At 36.4% G+C, this 21,144-nt stretch overlaps 1 protein-coding gene across 1 annotated transcript; it reads right to left on the reverse strand.

The window, feature by feature from the left end:
- Positions 1-1,102: 1,102 nt before the first annotated feature.
- Positions 1,103-20,764, reverse strand: LOC125268926 (RNA polymerase II-associated protein 1-like). The gene is made up of 18 exons (XM_048191583.1): positions 20,625-20,764; positions 20,005-20,103; positions 19,732-19,833; positions 19,216-19,383; positions 18,962-19,141; positions 18,737-18,871; positions 15,729-15,899; positions 15,261-15,418; positions 14,935-15,105; positions 14,377-14,572; positions 10,207-10,316; positions 9,762-9,957; positions 9,526-9,672; positions 7,955-8,097; positions 5,617-6,379; positions 2,444-2,620; positions 1,523-1,579; positions 1,103-1,380 (listed from the first exon to the last, which is right to left on the reverse strand). Exons 1-18 carry the CDS (start codon positions 20,697-20,699, stop codon positions 1,237-1,239), a joined length of 3,192 nt encoding a protein of 1,063 aa, XP_048047540.1. The 5' UTR covers positions 20,700-20,764; the 3' UTR covers positions 1,103-1,236.
- Positions 20,765-21,144: the final 380 nt, after the last annotated feature.

The following is a 21,144-nucleotide window of genomic DNA, read 5'->3' on the forward strand; positions in this document are numbered from 1 at the left end:
TTTTCATAGATATGAAGGTCAGGTCAGAGTTGATGAAAGAATAAACATCCCTTTGTCTTTGTTTGCCAAAGGCCATTTTCCAAAGTTGATTTTGTACAAGTAGTTTTTGTGGTATTTCAATTTCACTAGATTGAGTGTGCGGTGTTTGTCCAATATTTTGAATTATACTGACATAAGTAGAGCATGCAGCTCATGCCTCTCTGACTCATCTCAGAATGAGATGAAAGAAAAAGAAAAAAAGTTTCAAAAGGACCTTTGTGATTCCCCATAGCTATCAGTGCACTTAAAGAAGCTCAAATCCAATGTTTATGTAGAGGAATTTGCTCATTTTTCACTAGTTGCTGTCATAAGCTCTATGACAGCAATTTTTCGTCAGAATGGCATCTGTAAAATGAAACTGATTCATGATATAACATAGTGGAAAAATAATGTATTCAATTCATGGGGGATGAGCGAGTTCTGACATCCAAACCTGGAATTTTGCTGTTTTCAGTCACACAACATGTTATGATGGCGAGTATGATTATCATATAGTCCTATAAGCAAAATACAAAATATTATATAAACAATGGCATTTTAATGGACCATTTTAGTAGTTTACACATTTGGCTCCTTTTTATCATCGTAAAGAGTTCCAACTAACTGTGGTAGAGAGGCGGCACAACTATTAACGTGAATAATTTCAAACATTTCGGTCATAAAAACCTCCGTTGTATCAAAATACACATATCATGAAAAGCAACTGTACAGTACTTAGCAGTGGTCAAAAAAGATTTCCAAAACTTTGATTCCTCCTTTAAAACTCTAGACTTAAATTACCACATGACCCTGGTGTTTGTCCAAAAACAGTATAATTTGGCTGGGAATTTTTTTGTGGATGGAGGGAGAAAAAACCCCGACATTTTAGATTCAGACGGCAATAAAATAATGACTGAGTCCTGTAAATACTGGAATTATCTCATGTGTCCATGGCAAATAACTACCCTCTAAATATACTGCTACAAATCTACAAAGATGTGCCACTTTGGACTGCTGGCATATACAAATTGAATTGGCCAAAAAACAAAGAAAAAGGGATATGGACACAAGTAACCACACCATATTCATGAGAAACAAATATTTATTTTAAAGTCTATGGTTGCCATTTGTCCCTAACAGGTCAAAAATCACAGATATATTGGGACAGTAAGCTCACAAATCACCTAGGAAACTATGGAACCAGTATTTTTCCTTTTTTCACCTTTCTCCACCTTTCTCTTCAGTTCCTACTATGCTTTCCAACCAGCGGGCACGAATGGGGGGCAGCTGTTCATAAGTGCTGAAGCCCAGCTCTGAATTCTGCTGGGGCAGCCGAAAAAGAAGAATGTGATTCTTCAACACCTGAAGCAAAAAAACAGATGAGTCACTGAAAGAAACAACACCAGGAAAGATGAAAAAAATAAAGAGAGATATATAATGGAGACAAAAGCAGATCCTGGAAATGAAAGTTCTCTTTAATGTAGAGGTGATTGCCTGATGGTACCTCATCTGTCAGATAGTAGGTCGTTCTTAGCAGGCTCCGACGTGCTGCCTCTACCTCCTACAGAGTGTGGCAAGTCAGGTTGGTCATAACTCACAGCACAATGACAAAATAAGACAGCTAAGAGACCATCTATCACACTTTTCACTCCAACATATTTCAAACTCAACCACTCCATTTGGGATTATGTGACAGAACACTTGCATATATAATAAATTATAGCTTCCCCTGGAGGAAACGTTTGCATAAAGTACATTTGCTTTACTCGATGACTTAAAATTTTGGTCTTTTCCTCACATTAAGCCATTACATGGCTCTAGAAGACTTGGAATATAATTCAGTCATACTGAATTAAGTCATACTGGCAGTTTTTTGGGGGGTTTTTTTGAGCTTCACAGTCTCTATAGAAAGAGCAGCTTAAACTTTGTAATGTTGTAACAACATGACATTTTCATTTTTGGAACTAGCCCTTTAGGATTGCTCATCATTAAAGAATGCTTTTTTTGTGACATTGGTCCTGCTCAGTGTTGTGATTGTTACCTAAAAGTTTTTTTAATAGTTTTAGTTGAAATGAAATGAAGCTGAAATAAAATATTATATAAATATTAGATGAAAAAAGGTATTCCACGTGGCTTGTTTTAAATAAGGATATTTGTCTTACACAAACGCATCGATTCACTTCAGAAGGCCTTTGTTAACCCCCCCAGAGCCACGTGGAATATGTTTTATTATCGATGGATGCACTTTTTTGGGCTTCTCAATCTCATTCTTCCCATTATAAAGCTAGATATTTTTTAATATAACTCTGATTGTTTTAGGCTGAAAGAAGAAAGTCATATACACCTAGGATGGCTTGAGGGTGAGTAAATTATGGGTAATTTTCATTTTTGGGTGAACTATCCCTGTAATGCCCTTGTAGTTTACCTCTGTCACTGCATCCTGGGAGAAGATAAAAGCATTGAGATGGGCAATAGCGACGACATAAAGTACAGGACACCAGTTCCTCTTCAGAGCTCCTGTTACTAGTGCTCGAAAGTACAGCCGCAACAGAGGCAGGGAGTCCTCCATGGGGGACGTGAACTTCTCCAGTGGAACAGGCAGCTGTAAAGGACAAACGAATCAAATTTCAGATGGAGATAATCTTAACTGGTTTACAAAAGGGATTTGCAGTTTAGTCGTATGTACAGCACATATAATCTCAATATTTATGGATAAGCTCTGAAATGGCTTAAAAGGGCTAATGTCGTTCAGTAAGAACAGTTATTATTTCAACCAAACAGTCACTGTCAAGTATTTTTAAAATGTTTAATGCAAAAATAAATGATGCGATTTTATCTTGTTGCAAAACTTGTCACTCTTGTTAAATTTCTGTGAATTGCAATTAACTAAAGTTCAACTTTTCAAATGACAAAAAGTTAAATTCAATACGTAAAATACAATAAAATGACTTAATTATATGCACTAGAATAACAATACATGGTAATAATTTGTCTACATATATTTTATTAAAACCATTTAAAATCATCATGAAATAAAGATATTTTTAATGAAATATTCCAGTATCTATTATAAATGATTTATCCGTGCACATCATCATTTTTTAATTCAATTGTTTAAGTGATTACGTCTCTTCAACTGCTTGATTTATAATGATTTATTTTACAATGTTTTTATGAACTTTTTGAATTCTATGGTTTTACTTAAAGGGTTAGTTCACCCAAAAATTGTCATTTATTACTCATCCTCATGTCGTTCCACACCTGTAAGACCTTCGTTCATCTTCGGAACATAAATTAAGACATTTTTGATAAAATCCGATGGCTCAGTGAGGCCTCCATAGCCAGCAATAACACTCCCTTTTTCAATGCCAAGAAAGCAACTAAAAACATATTTAAAACACCAAAAATATTTTGTGCGCCAAAAATAACAAAATAACGACTTTATTCAACAATATCTAGTGATGGGCGATTTCAAAACATCGCTTCATGAAGCTTCAAAGCTTTACGAATCGCGTATCAAACTGCCAAAGTCACGTTAACTATTGAAGTTTCAAAACACTTATGAAATAACGAAGCCTCGTTTACTGAAATCATGTGATTTTGGTGCTCTAACCTCTGATTCGATCAAAAATATTTTGATTTGTGTTCTGAAGATGAACGAAGGTCTTATGGGAGTGGAACGACATGAGGATGAGTAATAAATGACAGAATTTTCATTTTTGGGCGAACTAACCCTTTAACAGGGCATAAAAAAAAATCATCTGGTCTTTAGCAGGTCTTAAAATTTGGTAAATACACTTCAGATGAACAACAACACATGACATTTTACACAAAAAAGACAAAAAGTAAAGTAATATGATTTAATTGCTCGTAGAACCACCTTTAGCAGCAATAACTTGAAGTAATCATTTTCTCTATGACAGTATCAGTCTCTCACATTGTTGTGGAGGAATTATGGCCCACTATTCTTCACAATGTTGCTTCAGTTCATTGAGGTTTGTGAGCGTTTGTTTATGCACTGCTCTGTTAAGGTCCTGCCACAGCATTTCAATCAGGTTGAGGTCAAGACTTTGACTGGGCCAGTGCAATAACTTGATTCTTTTCTTTTTCAGCCATTCTGTTATAGATTGCTGGTGTGCTTGGGATCATTATCCAATTGCATGGTCCAATTTCAGCCAAGCTTCAGACAGATGGCCTCACATTTGACTCTAGAATACTTTTGTATAGAGTTCATGGTCGACTCAATGAGTACAAGGTGCCCAGGTCATGTGGCTGCAAAACAAGCCCAAATCATCACCCTTCCACCACATTGCTTGACAGTTGATATGAGGTGCTTGTGCTGATATGCTCTGTTTGGTTTTGCTAAACGTGGCGCTGTCCATTATGGCCAAGCATCTCCACTTTGGTCTTGTCCGTTTAAAAGACATTGTTCCAGAAGTCTTGTGGTTTGTTCAGATGCAACTTTGCAAACCTAAGCTGTGCTGCCATGTTCTTTTTAGAGAGAAGAGGCTTCCTCCTGGGAACCCTTCCAAGCAAGCCATACTACAGTCTTTTTCTAATTGTATTGTCATGAACTTTATCATTTAACATGTTAACTGAGGACTGTAGAGTCTGAGATGTAGCTCTTGGGTTTTTTGCAGGTTCTCTGAGCAGTGCACTGTCTGAACTTGGGGTGAATTTGCTGGGACGTCCACTCCTGGGAAGATTGGCAACTGTCTTGAATGTTTTTCACCTGTGAATAACCTTCCTCAATGTAGAATGATGGACTTTAAATTGTTTGGAAATTAAATTAAATTGGTAATTAAATTAAATTAAATTAAATTAAATTGGCCTTGTAACCTTTTCTAGATTGATGGCTAGCAACAATTGCTTCTCTAAGATCATTGCTGATGTCTTTCCTCCTTGGCATTGTGTTAACACATACATGAATGCTCCAGACCAGCAAACTGCCAAAACTTCCACTTTTATAGAGTAGGCCACACTTGATGATCAGCGCCTGACTGCTACTTACCCTCTTAATTCCTATGGAAGCAGTAAGTGTGTCCTTATTTTTTATTTTTTATTTTTTTACACACATGGCCTCTCCATTTTGGCCTAGTTTTTGTTAAATAAATCATGACACAATGTGATATGCCATGTGTTGTTGTTCATCTGAGGTTTTATTGACCTAATTTTAAGACCTGCCAATGACCAGATAATTTTTTATTATGTCATGATAAGTAAAACCATAGAATTCAAAAGGGTGTAATTTCTTTTTCACATAACTGTAGAAGGATAGGAAGAAATAAAAAATAAAATGTGCATTGAAATATTAGCAATAATTAAAATGTTGCCTGATTTTATATTGGCAGCAAAATAACAGTGAACAAACTATTTACCACACTAATATCATGCATATCAAGCAAACAAACTGGTGAACTAAATTAGACTTTCCCAACTCAAATCATCTGATGACCTTGTGAACTGCACTTCAATGCTCAAATCTCAATCTGAATTGGATCACTGCTTCAGAATGATGCCCATAATTGCAATGAGAAACAACTGTTTCCATCATGCTTATCCTGCGCACAGAACGTCTGATGAAAAGAAACCCCTTACCTGCTGTAGCGAGACCCCCAGCGATCGCAGCATTCCCACATGTTCCCCAAACACAGCCAGCCTCATGGTGACATTGTAGCGCCGCTGTAGAGGCAAAAGCATGAAGCAGCCAAAGAGTGGGTCACCGAATGACACAGCCTCATATTGCACCAGTAGAGCAGAGTATAAGTCATGAAAGGAAGCCAGGCCTGGTGGAGCTGAGCCCAGATCCAGCGCATCAAGCTGGGCTGGTTGTGTTAGCCTGCGAAACAGCGCCCAAGTAAGCTCTTGAACAGGCCGTTCCAGGAAGAGGTCACTGGAGCACAGAAAGACACAGGCTAGCCGGGCTAACTTAGCCACTGGTGGCACTGCTGTGAGCGCCTGCTCCCTCCAGCTCTCCAGAACAAGCAGCCATTGAAGGCAGTGAGTGGCTGACTGTACTGACCCTGCTGGAAGAGACTCGACCAGCTGCCCACCGCCAGCTGACCATCCCGTTCGCTCATAGAGACTGATGAGTGGTAAGAAGGGCCAATCGGAAGGCAGGGAGGGGCCAGTAAGCTCAGGTAGAAAGTGAGATCTGATAAAAGGGGTTCTGCCGAGGTACCGGTCACGGGATGAAAGGACAGAGGGTTCCATGTGAGCAAGGTGGGTGAGGTAGCAACCACGGATGGAGGGCAAATGATTAAGAGCGTCACGTAGCAGGGCACCTACGGCAGGCGATGTCCTTTCCTTGAGCTGCAGCTCGGCTAACGCGGCCACCTCTGGTTCACCACAACCACCCTCCCTAACAAAGAAAACAATGTAATTATTACAAAATGTATCCATATCACATAATAAAAACTAAAAACAGCTCATTCTCATGACAGAGAAAAATATTCTCATCCTCAAAGTACATCCTTTGGTTAAAATGTGAAAAATATAAGAGATAAAAATAATCCAAAAAAATATATATTAATAAACAAACATACATACAGAACAGTTTAATAAATTTGGGGTCAGTTTGTTAATGTTTTTGAAAGAAGTCTCATGCTCACCAAGGCTGCATTTATTTGATCAAAATACATTAAAAACAGAATATTGTTAAATATTATTACAACTGAATTATAACCTTTTTTTATTTTAATGTATTTCAAAATGGAATTTTAATTCTGTGATGGCAAAGATGAATTTTCAGCATCATTACGCTTACGTCTTCATTGTCACATGATCCTTCAGAAATCATTCTAATATGCTGATTTGCTGTTTCTTATTATTATCAGCATTGAATGCAGCTGGATTTTTGTGTAAACTGTGATGCATCTTTTTCAGGATTGCTTGATGAATAGAAATTTGGAAATAACAGTGCTTATTTGAAAAAGAAATATGTTATAACATTATAAATGTCTTTACTGTCATTTTGATCAATTTAATGCATCCTGAATGTCTTCCCCGAGAAAAAAAAAAGAAAACATATTCACCAATACTTATAAAAAATATAACTAATAAAAACAGTAACTGTCAACTTTCCATGGAAAGAAAGATCTGCTCCATCCTGTCTGAAATGTGCAGTTTGCTGCTCTCTTGTGAGTATGATGTGAAACTACAGCTTGATTAATCTGGGAATCTAAAATTTCTGGGGGGGGGGTTTAACATTACAACAATGCAAATGAACCATAAATGTAGCATTTTTGAAACTCTACTGAAATACAGAAGCATCTGAACAGAAACATTGCACAATCAGAACGATGAACAATAATATGAAGGCAATAATATGCAGTTTTGAGACTGGAGAGCCTTGGTGTAATTTCTCCCAATGAGTTTCAGCTTTTATCTTGGTGCAGTTAATGAAACATAAGTCCTGTCCTCATGACACATGTCTGAAGACATTCAAGAATATTAATACTATCATTTCACATCAAAGCAAAATAAAAGACATAAATAATCATAGGTAACCGAGATGCATCAAATAAAATAAATTGCTTCCAAGAAACCGTCTGATCTGTAGGCACTTAAACAAATTCATACAATTAGTTAAGGTTAAACAAAATGAAGGATAATTTGGCCTTTTTTTTTTTTTTTTTTTTTTTTGCTTAGACCGAATTCAAAGCATAGTGACATTTCAATGACAATAGCTTCACTTTTATAAGTCTTTTTTTTTTTTTCATTTATTTATTAGTCCATTTATTCCTGGTATCAAGGTGACATTTAGAGGATGTATATAGTCTAGTGCCTAGCGTCTGAATATTTTTTGGGCACTATATGAGAAAATGTGAATATTATTTTGGGCATACAATGTATTAGACAAATTACAACCACACCAAGACTGCAAGGCCATCACTGGGAGATGAGAACTTGCAGCAATGCTTCAGCAGAGACTTACGGAAGGAGGCTGTGGCTGAAAGTCATGACAGACAGGAGTTCATGTGCCAAGTATTCACCACCAGGCAAAAGCCAGGACAATAAAGCCAACGATACTTGGTGGAACAAGGAAGCATGTTTGGCCACCTCTGGGTCAACTGGAACCTAATGATAATTAAATCACAGAATAAAACAGGGTTCCTACACATTTTCAAACTATATTTAACATACAGTAAATGGTAAATACAGCACTATTTTGAGCATTATACACTGCCTGGTCAACAACAACAAAAGTCGCTGTTTGGATTTTAATAGGCAAACATTTAATAATCTATGAATGGATCATTATTCCAGTGATTATTATGTTTCTAGCATGTTTTATGTTTGGCTCTTTTAACCCTAACAGAAGGAGTGTGTAGCTTTTTCATTTCTTAAACAACCATGTAGGAAGACACATCATGGCCATATTCCAGGATGACAATGTCAAGATTCATCAGGCTCAAATTGTGAAAGAATGGTTGGGAGGGAGCAGCATGAAGGATCATGCATGAATTGGCACCTCTGAGTCCAGACCTTAAATTCATTGAAGATCTTTGGGTTGTGCTGGAGTAGACTTTATAGAGTGCTTGACTCTTGCATCGTCAATACAAGATCTTGACCAAAAATTGATGCACCTCTCGAAGGAAATAAATGTTGTGATGTTATTTTCACATCAAGAGGTGCATCAATTTTTGGTCAAGATCTTGAATTGACAATGCAAGAGGTGAACACTCTGTAAAGTCTATTCCAGCACATCCCAAAGACTTTCAATGAAATTGAGGTCTGGACTGCCAATTCATGTGTGAAAATTATTCTTCATGCTCTATGAATCATTCTTTCACAATTTTAACCCTGGTGAATCTTGACATTGTCATCCTGGAATATGGCCATGATGTGTCATCCTATATGGTTGTTTAAGAAATGAAAAGCTACACACTCCATCAGTTAGTATTAATATTATATTTAATATTAATATTGTTAAAATTATAAACATTCCTTTTTAGAAGTTCAATAGACTTGTTTACGGTAAAGAAAAACAGTTTTGCCTAAAGAAAATGTGTGCCTTAAATTCATTCAGTCATATTTGACAATCACTAAATTATCACTAAACTTTTACAATTAAAACACTCTGCTTGTATGATACATTTTTTATAAATTCTTAATTATATATTTTAGAAAACTGAATAGGGGCAATAGTCTGGAAACACAATTCTTTTTCCATATTTATCCAGACCTGGAAATTACTCAGATCAAATTTCATACTTTCCCAAACTGCGTAAGCACCCATGTATTGCATTTCAATTTATTTCAATAATTATTTCAGCACATTTAAGTCTTATAAAAATAAGCTATTTTTCAGGTCTTCTATATTTCATACATTAAGTAAAGAAATTAAAATAGATTTTATTTTCTATTTAAAAATATTCAGAATTTTTTATATAATATCTATATTTAAAATGCGCTTTATAATTAAAATTTTTTAAATAATATCATTATGCATAATATGTATGCAAAGGCTGTTTTGTTAAATGCAGATTGTTTTGTTGCAGTTACCAGCTTGTGAGCCAGTCTGAGCAGTAGATACAGCAGGTGGTGCTCATGGCGTAAAATCCAGGAGCTCATGTGAGAAACTGAGGGCATGGCTCCGATGCAAGACTGCAGATAGCTCAGTACAGAGTCAGAGAGGATGAGACGACTGAACTGATAAGAGACAGAGAAAGAAATTTATCACTAATTTAAAAATCACAGCATTTTTTTTCATCAACATAGTTTAGCCATAGCAAATCTACCTTCTTAATTAAGCCCTTGTGGATGGAGGTGATGGTGTTCAGCAGGTATAGGAGGGCAGTAGGGAGGGGCAGAGGGGAGTTGGGCCCAGCTATTTTGCTGGAGTTCATCAGTCTTGAGCAGGACAGGCCTGGCAGACTGGGGACGACCTCCCCAGCAGGGGCAGACAGCCCGGGGTTACAGATCACAGAGTTGGACCTGCAGAAGAAGAAGAAATCATACTCACTATTATGTTCCATTTATACAAGATCTGTTCTTTTTTTATGGCTCAAAATGATCACTGTAACATACAATATATGCCCAGGCAGGCACAAATAAAGTCATTATATTCCATTTATTTTATTTTTATTATGTTGTTGTAGATATGCTAATGCTAAAAACATGAATTCATATGATATAGTAACAGATGTGGTTAATCTCAGAACACTAAGTAACAGAGCACCCTACCTGAAGCTGCTGGTCATATTTTGCATGGCCTGGTGGGATATCAGGGGCAGAAGCACATCTGAAGTAAGTGACTCTAGTTCTTGTAGACACTGTACCGGCTGGAAAGAGCTCTGACAAATGAATCAGATCAGATTACTCATGTTACATACGCATAAGATAGTAATTATTTAAAGTATCTGTATATAATAGGCCCATTTGCACTAAAAGCTTCGATTACCACAACTAAATTTTGATATATTCTAAAAGGAATAAAATAAATATGAGAGGGGGAAAAAGTAGGCAAATCAGAGGCTGTGAATGGCTCTCAATTTCTACTAACAGTGTAAAAAACAAAAATGCTTTTTTTGAGAAGATACACTCAGCAGCTATTTCGTGCAGACAGCATTATCTTTCCTTGAGGGAACTGACTGAATACGCTGAATAAAGTGGAATAATCTCTCATATTTTGCCGTTTATCACACCAGAAGCTTTGATTCAGGGCAGTTTGGCTCTAAAAGAAGCCACTGATTATCCACTTTCTTAGGGATGAGTTCCTAATGTTTTATGTATCATTCATGCATCTATTCATAAACTTCTCAAAGCATTTAAAGGGGTCATGACATGGATTTTTTTTATTATTTGAATATTTTCGTTAAGGTTCACTTATAATGTTAATAAAGTTTTTTGCATTTAAAGGGGTCTTGACGTCCTTGAGGTTCACTTATAATCTTTGCACACAAAAAAAAAACAAAAAACAATATATATGAGGAAAACCAATTATTTTCAACCTTCAATCTGACCCTCTGTATGAAATTATCCATTTTTAAGGGGTGGCTCTTTTAAAAATGGATCAGTATTGGAGTATCGGTATCAATACTGACTCACTATTGCATACAAGTAACTGTTTTGAAAACATTATCAATATAAAAAGTATTTTGAAATCATTTACTTACAGTTTGTCATGCAGCTGCTGTCAGATCCAGTACAGTTTGACTTTCAACAAAAGTTTCTTTGCGAACTCTCCATTAGACTGTGCCTCGTTTACAAAACAAAATGCTCCGAACAAACATACAATGCTCTGACACGAACCGGGACGCCATTAAAATAAACCATCCACTTGTTAGTGATGCTGGGATCCTTCTAAAGTTTGCACAGAGACGTAAATGAGCTGTTTAAAATGGAATCAAAGCCAATGTTCTTTCACTCTTCCATTTGTCCTGTTGTCAATGGACGCACGTTGGTGGAGCATGTCAGAAACTGAACACGTATCTGTATACTGCAGACAGTGTCAGTGATTATAATGGTTTCTATTTGCTTTCGACGTGACGCTGACATCCAGTGTAGGCAAATGTCAGCTGTTAAGCATTTGAATGCTAGTGGACAGGTCCTATGGTGCGATGATGTATTTGTCGATGTCTTGCTCTGGAGGCAGCAGTCATATGTAGGGCTGTCAAACGATTAATCACGATTAATCGCATACAAAATAACAGTTTGAGTTTGTATAATATATGTGTGAGTAATGTGTGTAATTAATATGTATATATAAATACACACAAATTAATGTATATATTTAAGAGAAATATGTTATTTATGTACAAAAAATTTATTTATATATAATATAAATTATATAAAAATATAAATAAATACATATACTTGTAAATATTTCTCAAATATATACATGGATATGTTTGTATTTTATATATACATAATAATTACACACAGTACACCCACATATATTATACAAACTCAAATTTTTATTTTGTATGCGATTAATCGTGATTAATCGTTTGACAGCCCTAGTCATATGCAATCGTACTTGCCTTTGTGATCCTAAAATATCAAAACAAGCTGTTTTTGGAGCTTGATTACATAAATGCTTTGCTTATAAGGATGATTACGTTTAAAACTATGAAACTTGCAGGATGTTTTAATGATACAAAGACCACTTGTGTGCCAAAAGATCAAGGCAAATTTCATTCCTCATGTCATGGCCCCTTTAAATAAATAAATGTAATTTGTGTAATTGTGGCTAATATATATATATATATATATATATATATATATATATATATATATATATATATATATATATACACACACACACATACACTACCGCTCAAAAGTTTGGGATCGGTAAGATTTTTGATGTTTTTAAAAGAAGTTTTGTCTTCTCACCAAGCCTTATTTTATTTAATCAAAAATACAGTAAAAACAGCAATATTGTGAAAAATTATTACAATTTAAAATAACTGTTTTCTATTTGAATATATTTTACAAATTAATTTATTCTCGTGTTGGCAAAGCTGAATTTTCAGCATTATTACTCCAGTCTTGAGTGTCACATGATTCTTCAGAAATCATTCTAATATGATGATTAGTTCCTCAAGAAATATTTGTTATTATTATCAATGTTGAAAACAGTTGTGTACTTTTTTTTCAGGATTGCTTGATGAATAGAAAGTTCAAAAGAACAGCATTTATCTAAAATACAAAGCTTTTGTAACATTTTACACTACCGTTCAAAAGTTTGGGGTCAGTAAGTTTTTATTTTTATTTTTTTGAAAAGAAATTAAAGAAATTAATACTTTTATTCAGCAAGGATGCATTAAAGGTGCCCTAGAACTTTTTTTAAAAAGATGTAATATAAGTCTAAGGTGTCCCCTGAATGTGTCTGTGAAGTTTCAGCTCAAAATACCCCATAGATTTTTTTTAATTAATTTTTTTAACTGCCTATTTTGGGGCATAATTAGAAACGAGCCGATTTCAGGTTGCGGCCCCTTTAAATCGCGCGCTCTCCGCCCCCTCCCGAGCTCTCGACTCTATCACAGCATAAACAAAGTTTACACAGCTAATATAACCCTCAAAATGGATCTTTACAAAGTGTTCGTCATGCATACTGAATGCATGCGTCGGATTATGTGAGTATTGTATTTATTTGGGTGTTTACATTTGATATTGAATGAGTTTGAGGCTATATGCTCTGTGGCTAACGGCTAATGCTACACTGTTGGAGAGATTTATAAAGAATGAAGTTGTGTTTATGAATTATACAGACTGCAAGTGCTTAATAATGAAAATAACGACGGCTCTTGTCTCCGTGAATACAGTAAGAAACGATGGTAACTTTAACCACATTTAACAGTACATTAGCAACATGCCAACGAAACATTTAGAAAGACAGTTTACAAATATCACTAAAAATATCATGTTATCATGGATCATGTCAGTTATTATTGCTCCATCTGCCATTTTTCGCTGTTTTCCTTTCTTGCTTACCTAGTCTGATTATTCAGCAGTGCACATCCAGACGTTCTGCCCTTGTCTAATGCCTTTCATAATGTTGGGAACATGGGCTGGCATATGCAAATATTGGGGGCGTACACCCCGACTGTTACGTAACAGTCGGTGTTATGTTGAGATTCGCCTCTTCTTCGGAGGTCTTTTAAACAAATGAGATTTATATAAGAAGGAGGAAACAATGGAGTTTGAGACTCACTGTATGTCATTTCCATGTACTGAACTCTTGTTATTTAACTATGCCAAGATAAATTCAATTTTTAATTCTAGGGCACCTTTAAATCAATCAAAAGTGACAGTAAAGACATTTATAATGTTACAAAAGATTATATTTTAAATAAACACTCTTCTTTTGAACTTTCTATTTATCAAAGAATCCTGAAAAAAATTAAGTAAATGCACCCTTGGTGAGCAGACGAAAATTATTTTAAAAACTTTTGAGCGGTAGTATATATATATATATATATATATATTTTTTTTTTTTTTTTTTTTTTTTTTAACTAGTGGGTGCAGGACACTATAGTTAATTTATGTAAGTGGGGATAGCAAAATAAAGTAAACTGTGACATATTATACCCAAAAAATTATTCATACAGTGGACTACCGGTAAAATTAATACAAATTTGGAACCAAAAATTATTCAGACACTTTGTGTTATGTGACATAATCAAGATAAATTTTTTCTGACAGTTTAACTCTGAGATCTTGTCATATTTTATTACCATTTTTTAAAACTATAGTGAATAAACTGTATTAATGAATGAAATGTGTCTGAATAAATTTTAGTTTGACCGTATGAGTAACGAAGAAAAGGCCGTTTTTTAAAATGACCTTGTCAGTGAGGCTGATGTGACACTAGCTTTGATACTTATTTCTTTTTTTATAAATACCTACTTGCACACAGAGCTGTGAATAATACGCCTCCACGTAGAGCAGGTAGGATGGAAGCAGAATCAGAGCACTTGACATTTGAGACGAGCCATCGAGTGCTCTCACACAGCCCTTGAGAGAGCTAATGACAGTGGGCTGGAGACCAGTCACATGACTCCACAGAACAGGAGGAGGTGGAGGACACTCTGTACCCTGAGCACTGTCGATATAACCACATCCAAAATGAATGTATGGCAAAAATGAAGCAAGACAAAAAAATAAAAATTAGCACATATTTCTCTTAATAAACTTAAAAACACTATAACAGTGGTTAGTCCTACCGACCGTTTCAAGGTTCCTGGCAAACTGTAAAAGTTAATCAAACAGAAAATAAACATAAAGCTCTTTATGATTACTTTTAAGGAAGCAACGGAATTGCTTAATTAGCGCACTTTCTTATCTTAAAAAGCAATACGGCAGTTAATAATACACATGTTATTTTTATATTTATGTAATGTGCAATTGTTCAGACATTTGGACATGGTTTGCCACAATTATCATATCATAAAAGTGAAGTCTCACTTGACTAGGCCTCTCTGCAGTTCTTCATGGCATCCTGCTGTTTGTGTGACCTGAGTAAGCAGCACTAGCAGAGCTCTGATTCGGTCCAGCTCCAGAAACAGCACAGCTTCAGATGAAGCACATGGCCGGTTCCCAGCCTGCAACCTCTTCACCAGCACAGGATACAGGTCCCTGGAATGAAGGACACACTCACAGTCACTACAAGATGCTTTGAATACTTCCTCAAACATCTGCATATTTGTCACTGCATAGTTACACACTGTGTTTTAACATACGCTGCAGCTTATTGTCATCAACTGAAAAGGGAAGTGAATGGTCACCCTCACATGTAAAGACTGCAAGCCTGTCCGTAGCCAGCAGCAACTGCGAACAACCTCAAAACCTCTGTACTGCAGCAAAGAGCTTCACCTGCTTCCAGCAACATCTCTGATGGCTCCACAACCACAAAACGTGACAAAAGCTCCTTCCCTCCTAGAGAGTTTAGCTAAGAGACACAGGCTGATTAGGGCCATGCTTTGACTTTAACAACAATTTTAGTGTATTACAACTTAGGAAAAACATCAAAACTTGACATCCAAATAGCATTGTAACCCATAGCAAGATTATATACACATATTTCAGCACAACACTATGGTTTGACATCTGAGTTGGAGACCTGTCACATCTTTTAATAGGCATCATACTTGTTTACTAAAGAGGGCGGGAGACCTGTCAATCTTGCAATAAGTATCATAATTATTTACAATTAGTGGGTGCTTGACACTGTTAACCTATAGTATTCAGGGAATACTCACTATTCTAGCACAAGCATGCCTCCCTGCACTTGCTAAAACACGAAGCAGCTTCATCGCCAAGGCAATAGGCAGCCCATACAAAGAAGATGGAGCCTGGGAGGTGGCAGGAGTCCAGGAGCAGGGAAGAAACTCAGAAATCACAGTGTCCATCAGCCGCGGGCAGTCCAAGATCTGACAGAAAAAAGGTTTGCATTTTAATATAAACACCAAAAAAAAACAGCAAATAGTGCCACAGCACCTCACGAAACTAAAGTAAAAAGACAATGAAGCGCTAAAGTTTGGTTCATAAGGTAATAGCACGGTTCAGAACAGTGTTGTTATTCTTAACCAGTGTTGGGCAGTAACGCAGTTACTTTTGACAGTAACTAATACTGTAACGCATTACTTTTTAAATAAATTAACTCCGTTACCGTTACCATATGGTGCGTTGTACGTTGCTTTTTTAAATTAATTAATTTTGGCTGAAGTGTAGCCTACAGCCTAACCTGTTTACAGCAGCGACGCATTGTAGGATTGGTGGATGCCAACCACTGTAAACTCGAAGACGCACTGTGGGCGTGTTTCCATTTATTCAAGTAAACGGAAGTCTTGGCGAGTCAAGGCGAGAGCAAGACGAGTATCTCAAAGTGGAAATATGCTCACTATTTCACTTTAGTTGAGCATAAAGAGAAAAACCTTTTAGTCAAATGTAAGCTGTGTCTTTCTGGTTCGATAAACCTGTGACATGCTGGATTGAAAATATGTGAAATAAGTTTTTCTAGTCGACTAGTAGTTGTTCATTTAAGCCATTAGTTGACTAATCACATTTATATTAATTTAATTTCTTAAATACTGGAGAGAATAAACTAATAATGAGCGTTTATGTAATATAGGCTATGCACTCAAGCGCACGCATAAAGCCTGCCATAAAGAACCGGCAAAAGTAATGATTATGAATATGACAAAAAAACAGCAAGGAGACATTTTAATTGTTTATTAATAAAGTAATGTTTTCTGAATCAGTGTCGGCTGCAAAGATGAAGTTGACATTCCTGACTCTCATCATCTCCGCATATACTGGACGCACCTAGAGAGAAAATGCACATTTCATTCGGAATACATAATCAGAGTAGACTCTTTTCGTTTTTAATTATTTCGTTTTAAAGTAGATATTTCAAGCTTTCTATAGATATATTTCTCATGTCTGTGAGGCAAGCAGCCTATACACTGAGTTTCGGTTCATTTAGCCTCTAAGTCTCGCTCCAGTTTCACATGCCAGTGATCGCGCCTGCGCATCCATGATTATATTGCCTGCTATATTTGCTTCTTATTGATTAAATCCAGGCAATTAGTTGATGAAACAATGATTAAAATTATGATACAATTTTTACAAAACGAAATTCACTTTAAAGAGAGGCTTTCTATAAAACAAAACTTAATGAAGTGGTCAAAATCATGTCTGACCCACTCCATGTCTCCCGATATATTGCGCATCTTATGATGCATCTTACTCATGGTGTTCACTTTTCATAATCAAGTAAATGAATTTAAAATATAACATAGGACTACTTAAACATATATATGAAACTACATTTTCTTTAATGACACTACAGAGAAATTTCAAGAATCAAGAAATATTTATTCTTAGACTTTTGGGGGCATTCAAGTTATTTGACATTTTTTTTAGTTACTTTTATAATGATGTAACTCAGTTACCAACTCGTTACTATTTGTGAGAAGTAACTAGTAACTATAACTAATTACTTTTTTAAAGTAACGTGCCCAACACTGTTCTTAACTTAAACTAAGTAATAAAATAAATTATAAATATATCAGATGAAGAACTTGGTCCATTTACACACTGGCACAAAACATCTTTTACCCACATCTGACACAGATCAGAATTTGTTGCGCACATGTAAACACAAAAATCCACACAAGATGAGATTTTTTTTCACATCCACTTCCAAATGTGGTTTTAAATCACATACATATCCAATATCTGGACACCTGACCTGTGTCTAAATATATATATCCGATTCCCCTTCGAATTCCAAGCCACAACAAGGCAAGGGCAACTTTTTTAATGTCATATTATGATGCAGACATGCCTATATATATGCTCGCCCTAAAACTCACAGCTTTTTATTGAGGTAGAAACTTTAAATTTGGGTAAGCAATTGTGCCTACACAGAAACATTCAGGAGAATAGAAACTAGTTTTCAACCTCTGGCCAATGAATTTTATAAATAAAACAGCTTGCTATTGAAAGAGCTACATTAGGCTATATTTCTCAGCAACAAGGAGAATTTTGTAATTAACTTTGTAATTAAACCCACAGCTTCACTTTTAAATAGAGGCACTACTTACGACTTTATTTCACTCAGAGTTCTAGATCTAACAAACCACAGATAATATTACAAATGAAAATTACCATTATTATTATCATCCATTTAGTCAGATTTTTCATGCAAACATCCATGACAGTTTTTAAAATATCCATGCTGGCAAGTAATCGTGGTTCCACCTGAAGTGAATTATATAAATAATTTTATTTGCACGGCCATTCAAAACCCGAGGGTCAACCATGTCACAAAGTAAAGCAATCACCAACAGAATCAATTTAGGCGGGGAGTAATGTAAACAGATATCGGATACCAGCTGTGTCTAAAGTGAATGTAAACAGGCGGGGAAAAAAATTCAGATATGGTCAAAACAAAGATTAGATCTGTGCTTTAAGCCTCGCAGTGCATAAGCACCTTAAATGAAACTTAAACAAGAATTAGAAATGTTGCCTTGGCAACTAACTGAAATAAAAGCTGAAGTTGAAGAACAAACATTTCTAAACCTAAAACTGAGTAAAAATTGATAAACTAACTAAATAAAGCTAAATAGAAATGTTTTTTTAATAAAAATGTCAAAAGCACATAAAATGACAAACTTACATTCATGAAAACATGCTCAAACTATTCATAAATATCATACATAAATAATTATAAAATAACAGTGGTTGTTCAGAATTCAGTTACCTGTATGGCTGCAGCAGTCGAGTGGCGAGCGATTCGGATCAGAATCTCCAGAATATCAAGAACAACCCGGGGAGAGGGCCGCACCACCTCCAGGATGTAGCGCAGCCGAGGAAGACCCTGCATCTTCAGAAAGCCCTGATGGCAACACAGACATTCCAGTAATACTGCATAACTAAAGGCAGCTTCTAACTTTGCAGAAAGCGAGCAATCTCAGGCCCCAGTTACCTTGACAACATCCTGCCTAGCAACATCATGATCTGTTTTCTTTTCTTCTTTCTCCTTTGCCGTTTCTTTTAAGGCCTCATCCAAGCCTTCATCTTCCACATCCTCATCCTCCTGAGCAGTTGGCAGCAAAGGAAAGGTTGCCATCCCAAGCAGCCATGGGAAGGCATTATCCAAACACTCCTAGGATGATAGACAATTTGTGGTTCCTTATCAGCAAAAGTGCATAAATGATACGCAAGAGGATCGTCTCTTACTTCATCATCAGATGAAACCAGCAGAGCTCGCAAGGCATGCACCGCTGCTGACATCACACCCTCCACACCGTCATCCAGGGAGAAACGTAGAAGGAAAAGGAGTCCAGCATCCAGTAAAGAAGACAAAACGCTGCCCTTCAGTGAGGAAGTGTACTCACCAGCATGGGCCTGATGGAAAGAAAATATTACTTTTAAGACACAGACAGATACACAGATAGACAGATAAAGTAGGCCATTATCACTTTATTTAATAAAAGAAAGTGTCCAATAAAAGGGTTACCAAGATCAGGGAGTAGTATTCTGTTGGTCATGTGATCTCAACATGTCTATACCCATGAGAAGACCAGCTCCATATAAAATAAAATAGTTTTAATCAGGCTGCTGCTATGACTGGAGTCTTCATCTCTTAGATTATTTTAATACAGTGTCTGTGAAATCAAATCTACTGCGATCTAATAGCTTTTCACCACAATTCAATGAACTTTTTGTATTTTATTTTTTTAAATATTCGTTTACTTTGGTCAGGACATTAGCGAGAGTGCTGACGGCCAGATTGCGCTGTTGGTTGAGCTGACTGCGTGAGAGGAGGAAAAGCTCTTGCAGCGAGTAGCCAGCCAGCTGGAACAGAGGAGAGAGAGAAAATGATAGTTATTATTACACATATACAACATCTACACACGTCTGCATTTGACTAATACAAACACCTTTTAAAAGAAGTACTGGCATCAGTTCTATTTAACTGCCAGTCTAAAAACAATCCAATAGATACATTTAGCTGAACCCACTCACCTCTGGCTCCTCTCCATGGTGATGCAGGCCCAAATGGGTGGGCAAGTCTTTATTGGGTGGGATGAGAGTGCCAGCAAAATCAAAACGTGCTTGCATAGCCTGGAAATTGAACAAAGCTTTCACATTACAGACAAGAACATTTCATCTCATTATTAAAGTCAGTATAAAATTAAATTGATCTCATTTCAAATGCATGTTATACATCCTGTTGTGAATGATTCATCCATGCATGGTTAAGTTTTTCCGTTTTTACTCTCTTTTGTTGACCTTCAGAACTTGATCTTCTGGTGAAATTACAGACGTCTCTCTGGTGATGTATGCTAGAATTCTCCAATCATTTAGTGTACATAAAACTCATCTTGCAAATGACTGCAAGCTCGCATTCAGATCTGCTTTTATTAAACCAACAACTGAAAGACAGAACCAAGCCCCCATCCTAATTTTTTTCTTTGATAATTAATTTCACTTGGATGTAATCACAGTAGAGATCCTTATGTCCATAGCACAAATATCGCAGGATTAGTTACAATATGTGCCAAAGCTTCACACCTAGGGTTTGGGGTTTTGGAAAAAGCAAGCACAACTAATTAAACAACCTCTGTAGGTTTCCTGGTTTGTACCTTTTTGGTGCTGAGCATCCTGGGTGCAGGAAGGTCTCTTGTCCATTCCAGTTTTTCTGGCTCCACCTTGTCCATGTGAAGCCACTCCTTCTGTGGCTTGATGGGCAGCTCCTCCTCTGTAAAAATAAATAAATAAATAAATAAACGTTACAACAACGATAATCAAAAAGCGTGGACAAAACAGTCACTCTTTGTAAACTGTTAACTAGGAGTGCCGTTTGCTCTAATGTCCAGTCATTTACGCCGTCATCACCCGGGTGTTGATAGCGCGCGAGCGCAGGCGAGACCTGAACAGCACACGTTGCTATCGGTGTTTAAACTAAACTCATTTAAGCTTTGCTGATTTAAACCTTCAAGAACAAGACGCGAGGTAGAACACCTGCGTGAAGTTGGCCCCCCACCCAACGCAAAACGTCTGCAAAATAGTCTCAATCGTTTGTGCTCCGTTTGTGCAGGTTTGTGCCGTAAAAATTTTCGTTTGTGCTGCTTTGGTTTTTTAGATATTAAAAGAATATTTATA

The sequence above is a fragment of the Megalobrama amblycephala genome, linkage group LG5 (genome assembly GCF_018812025.1).
Source record: "Megalobrama amblycephala isolate DHTTF-2021 linkage group LG5, ASM1881202v1, whole genome shotgun sequence".
Taxonomy (NCBI): domain Eukaryota; kingdom Metazoa; phylum Chordata; class Actinopteri; order Cypriniformes; family Xenocyprididae; genus Megalobrama; species Megalobrama amblycephala.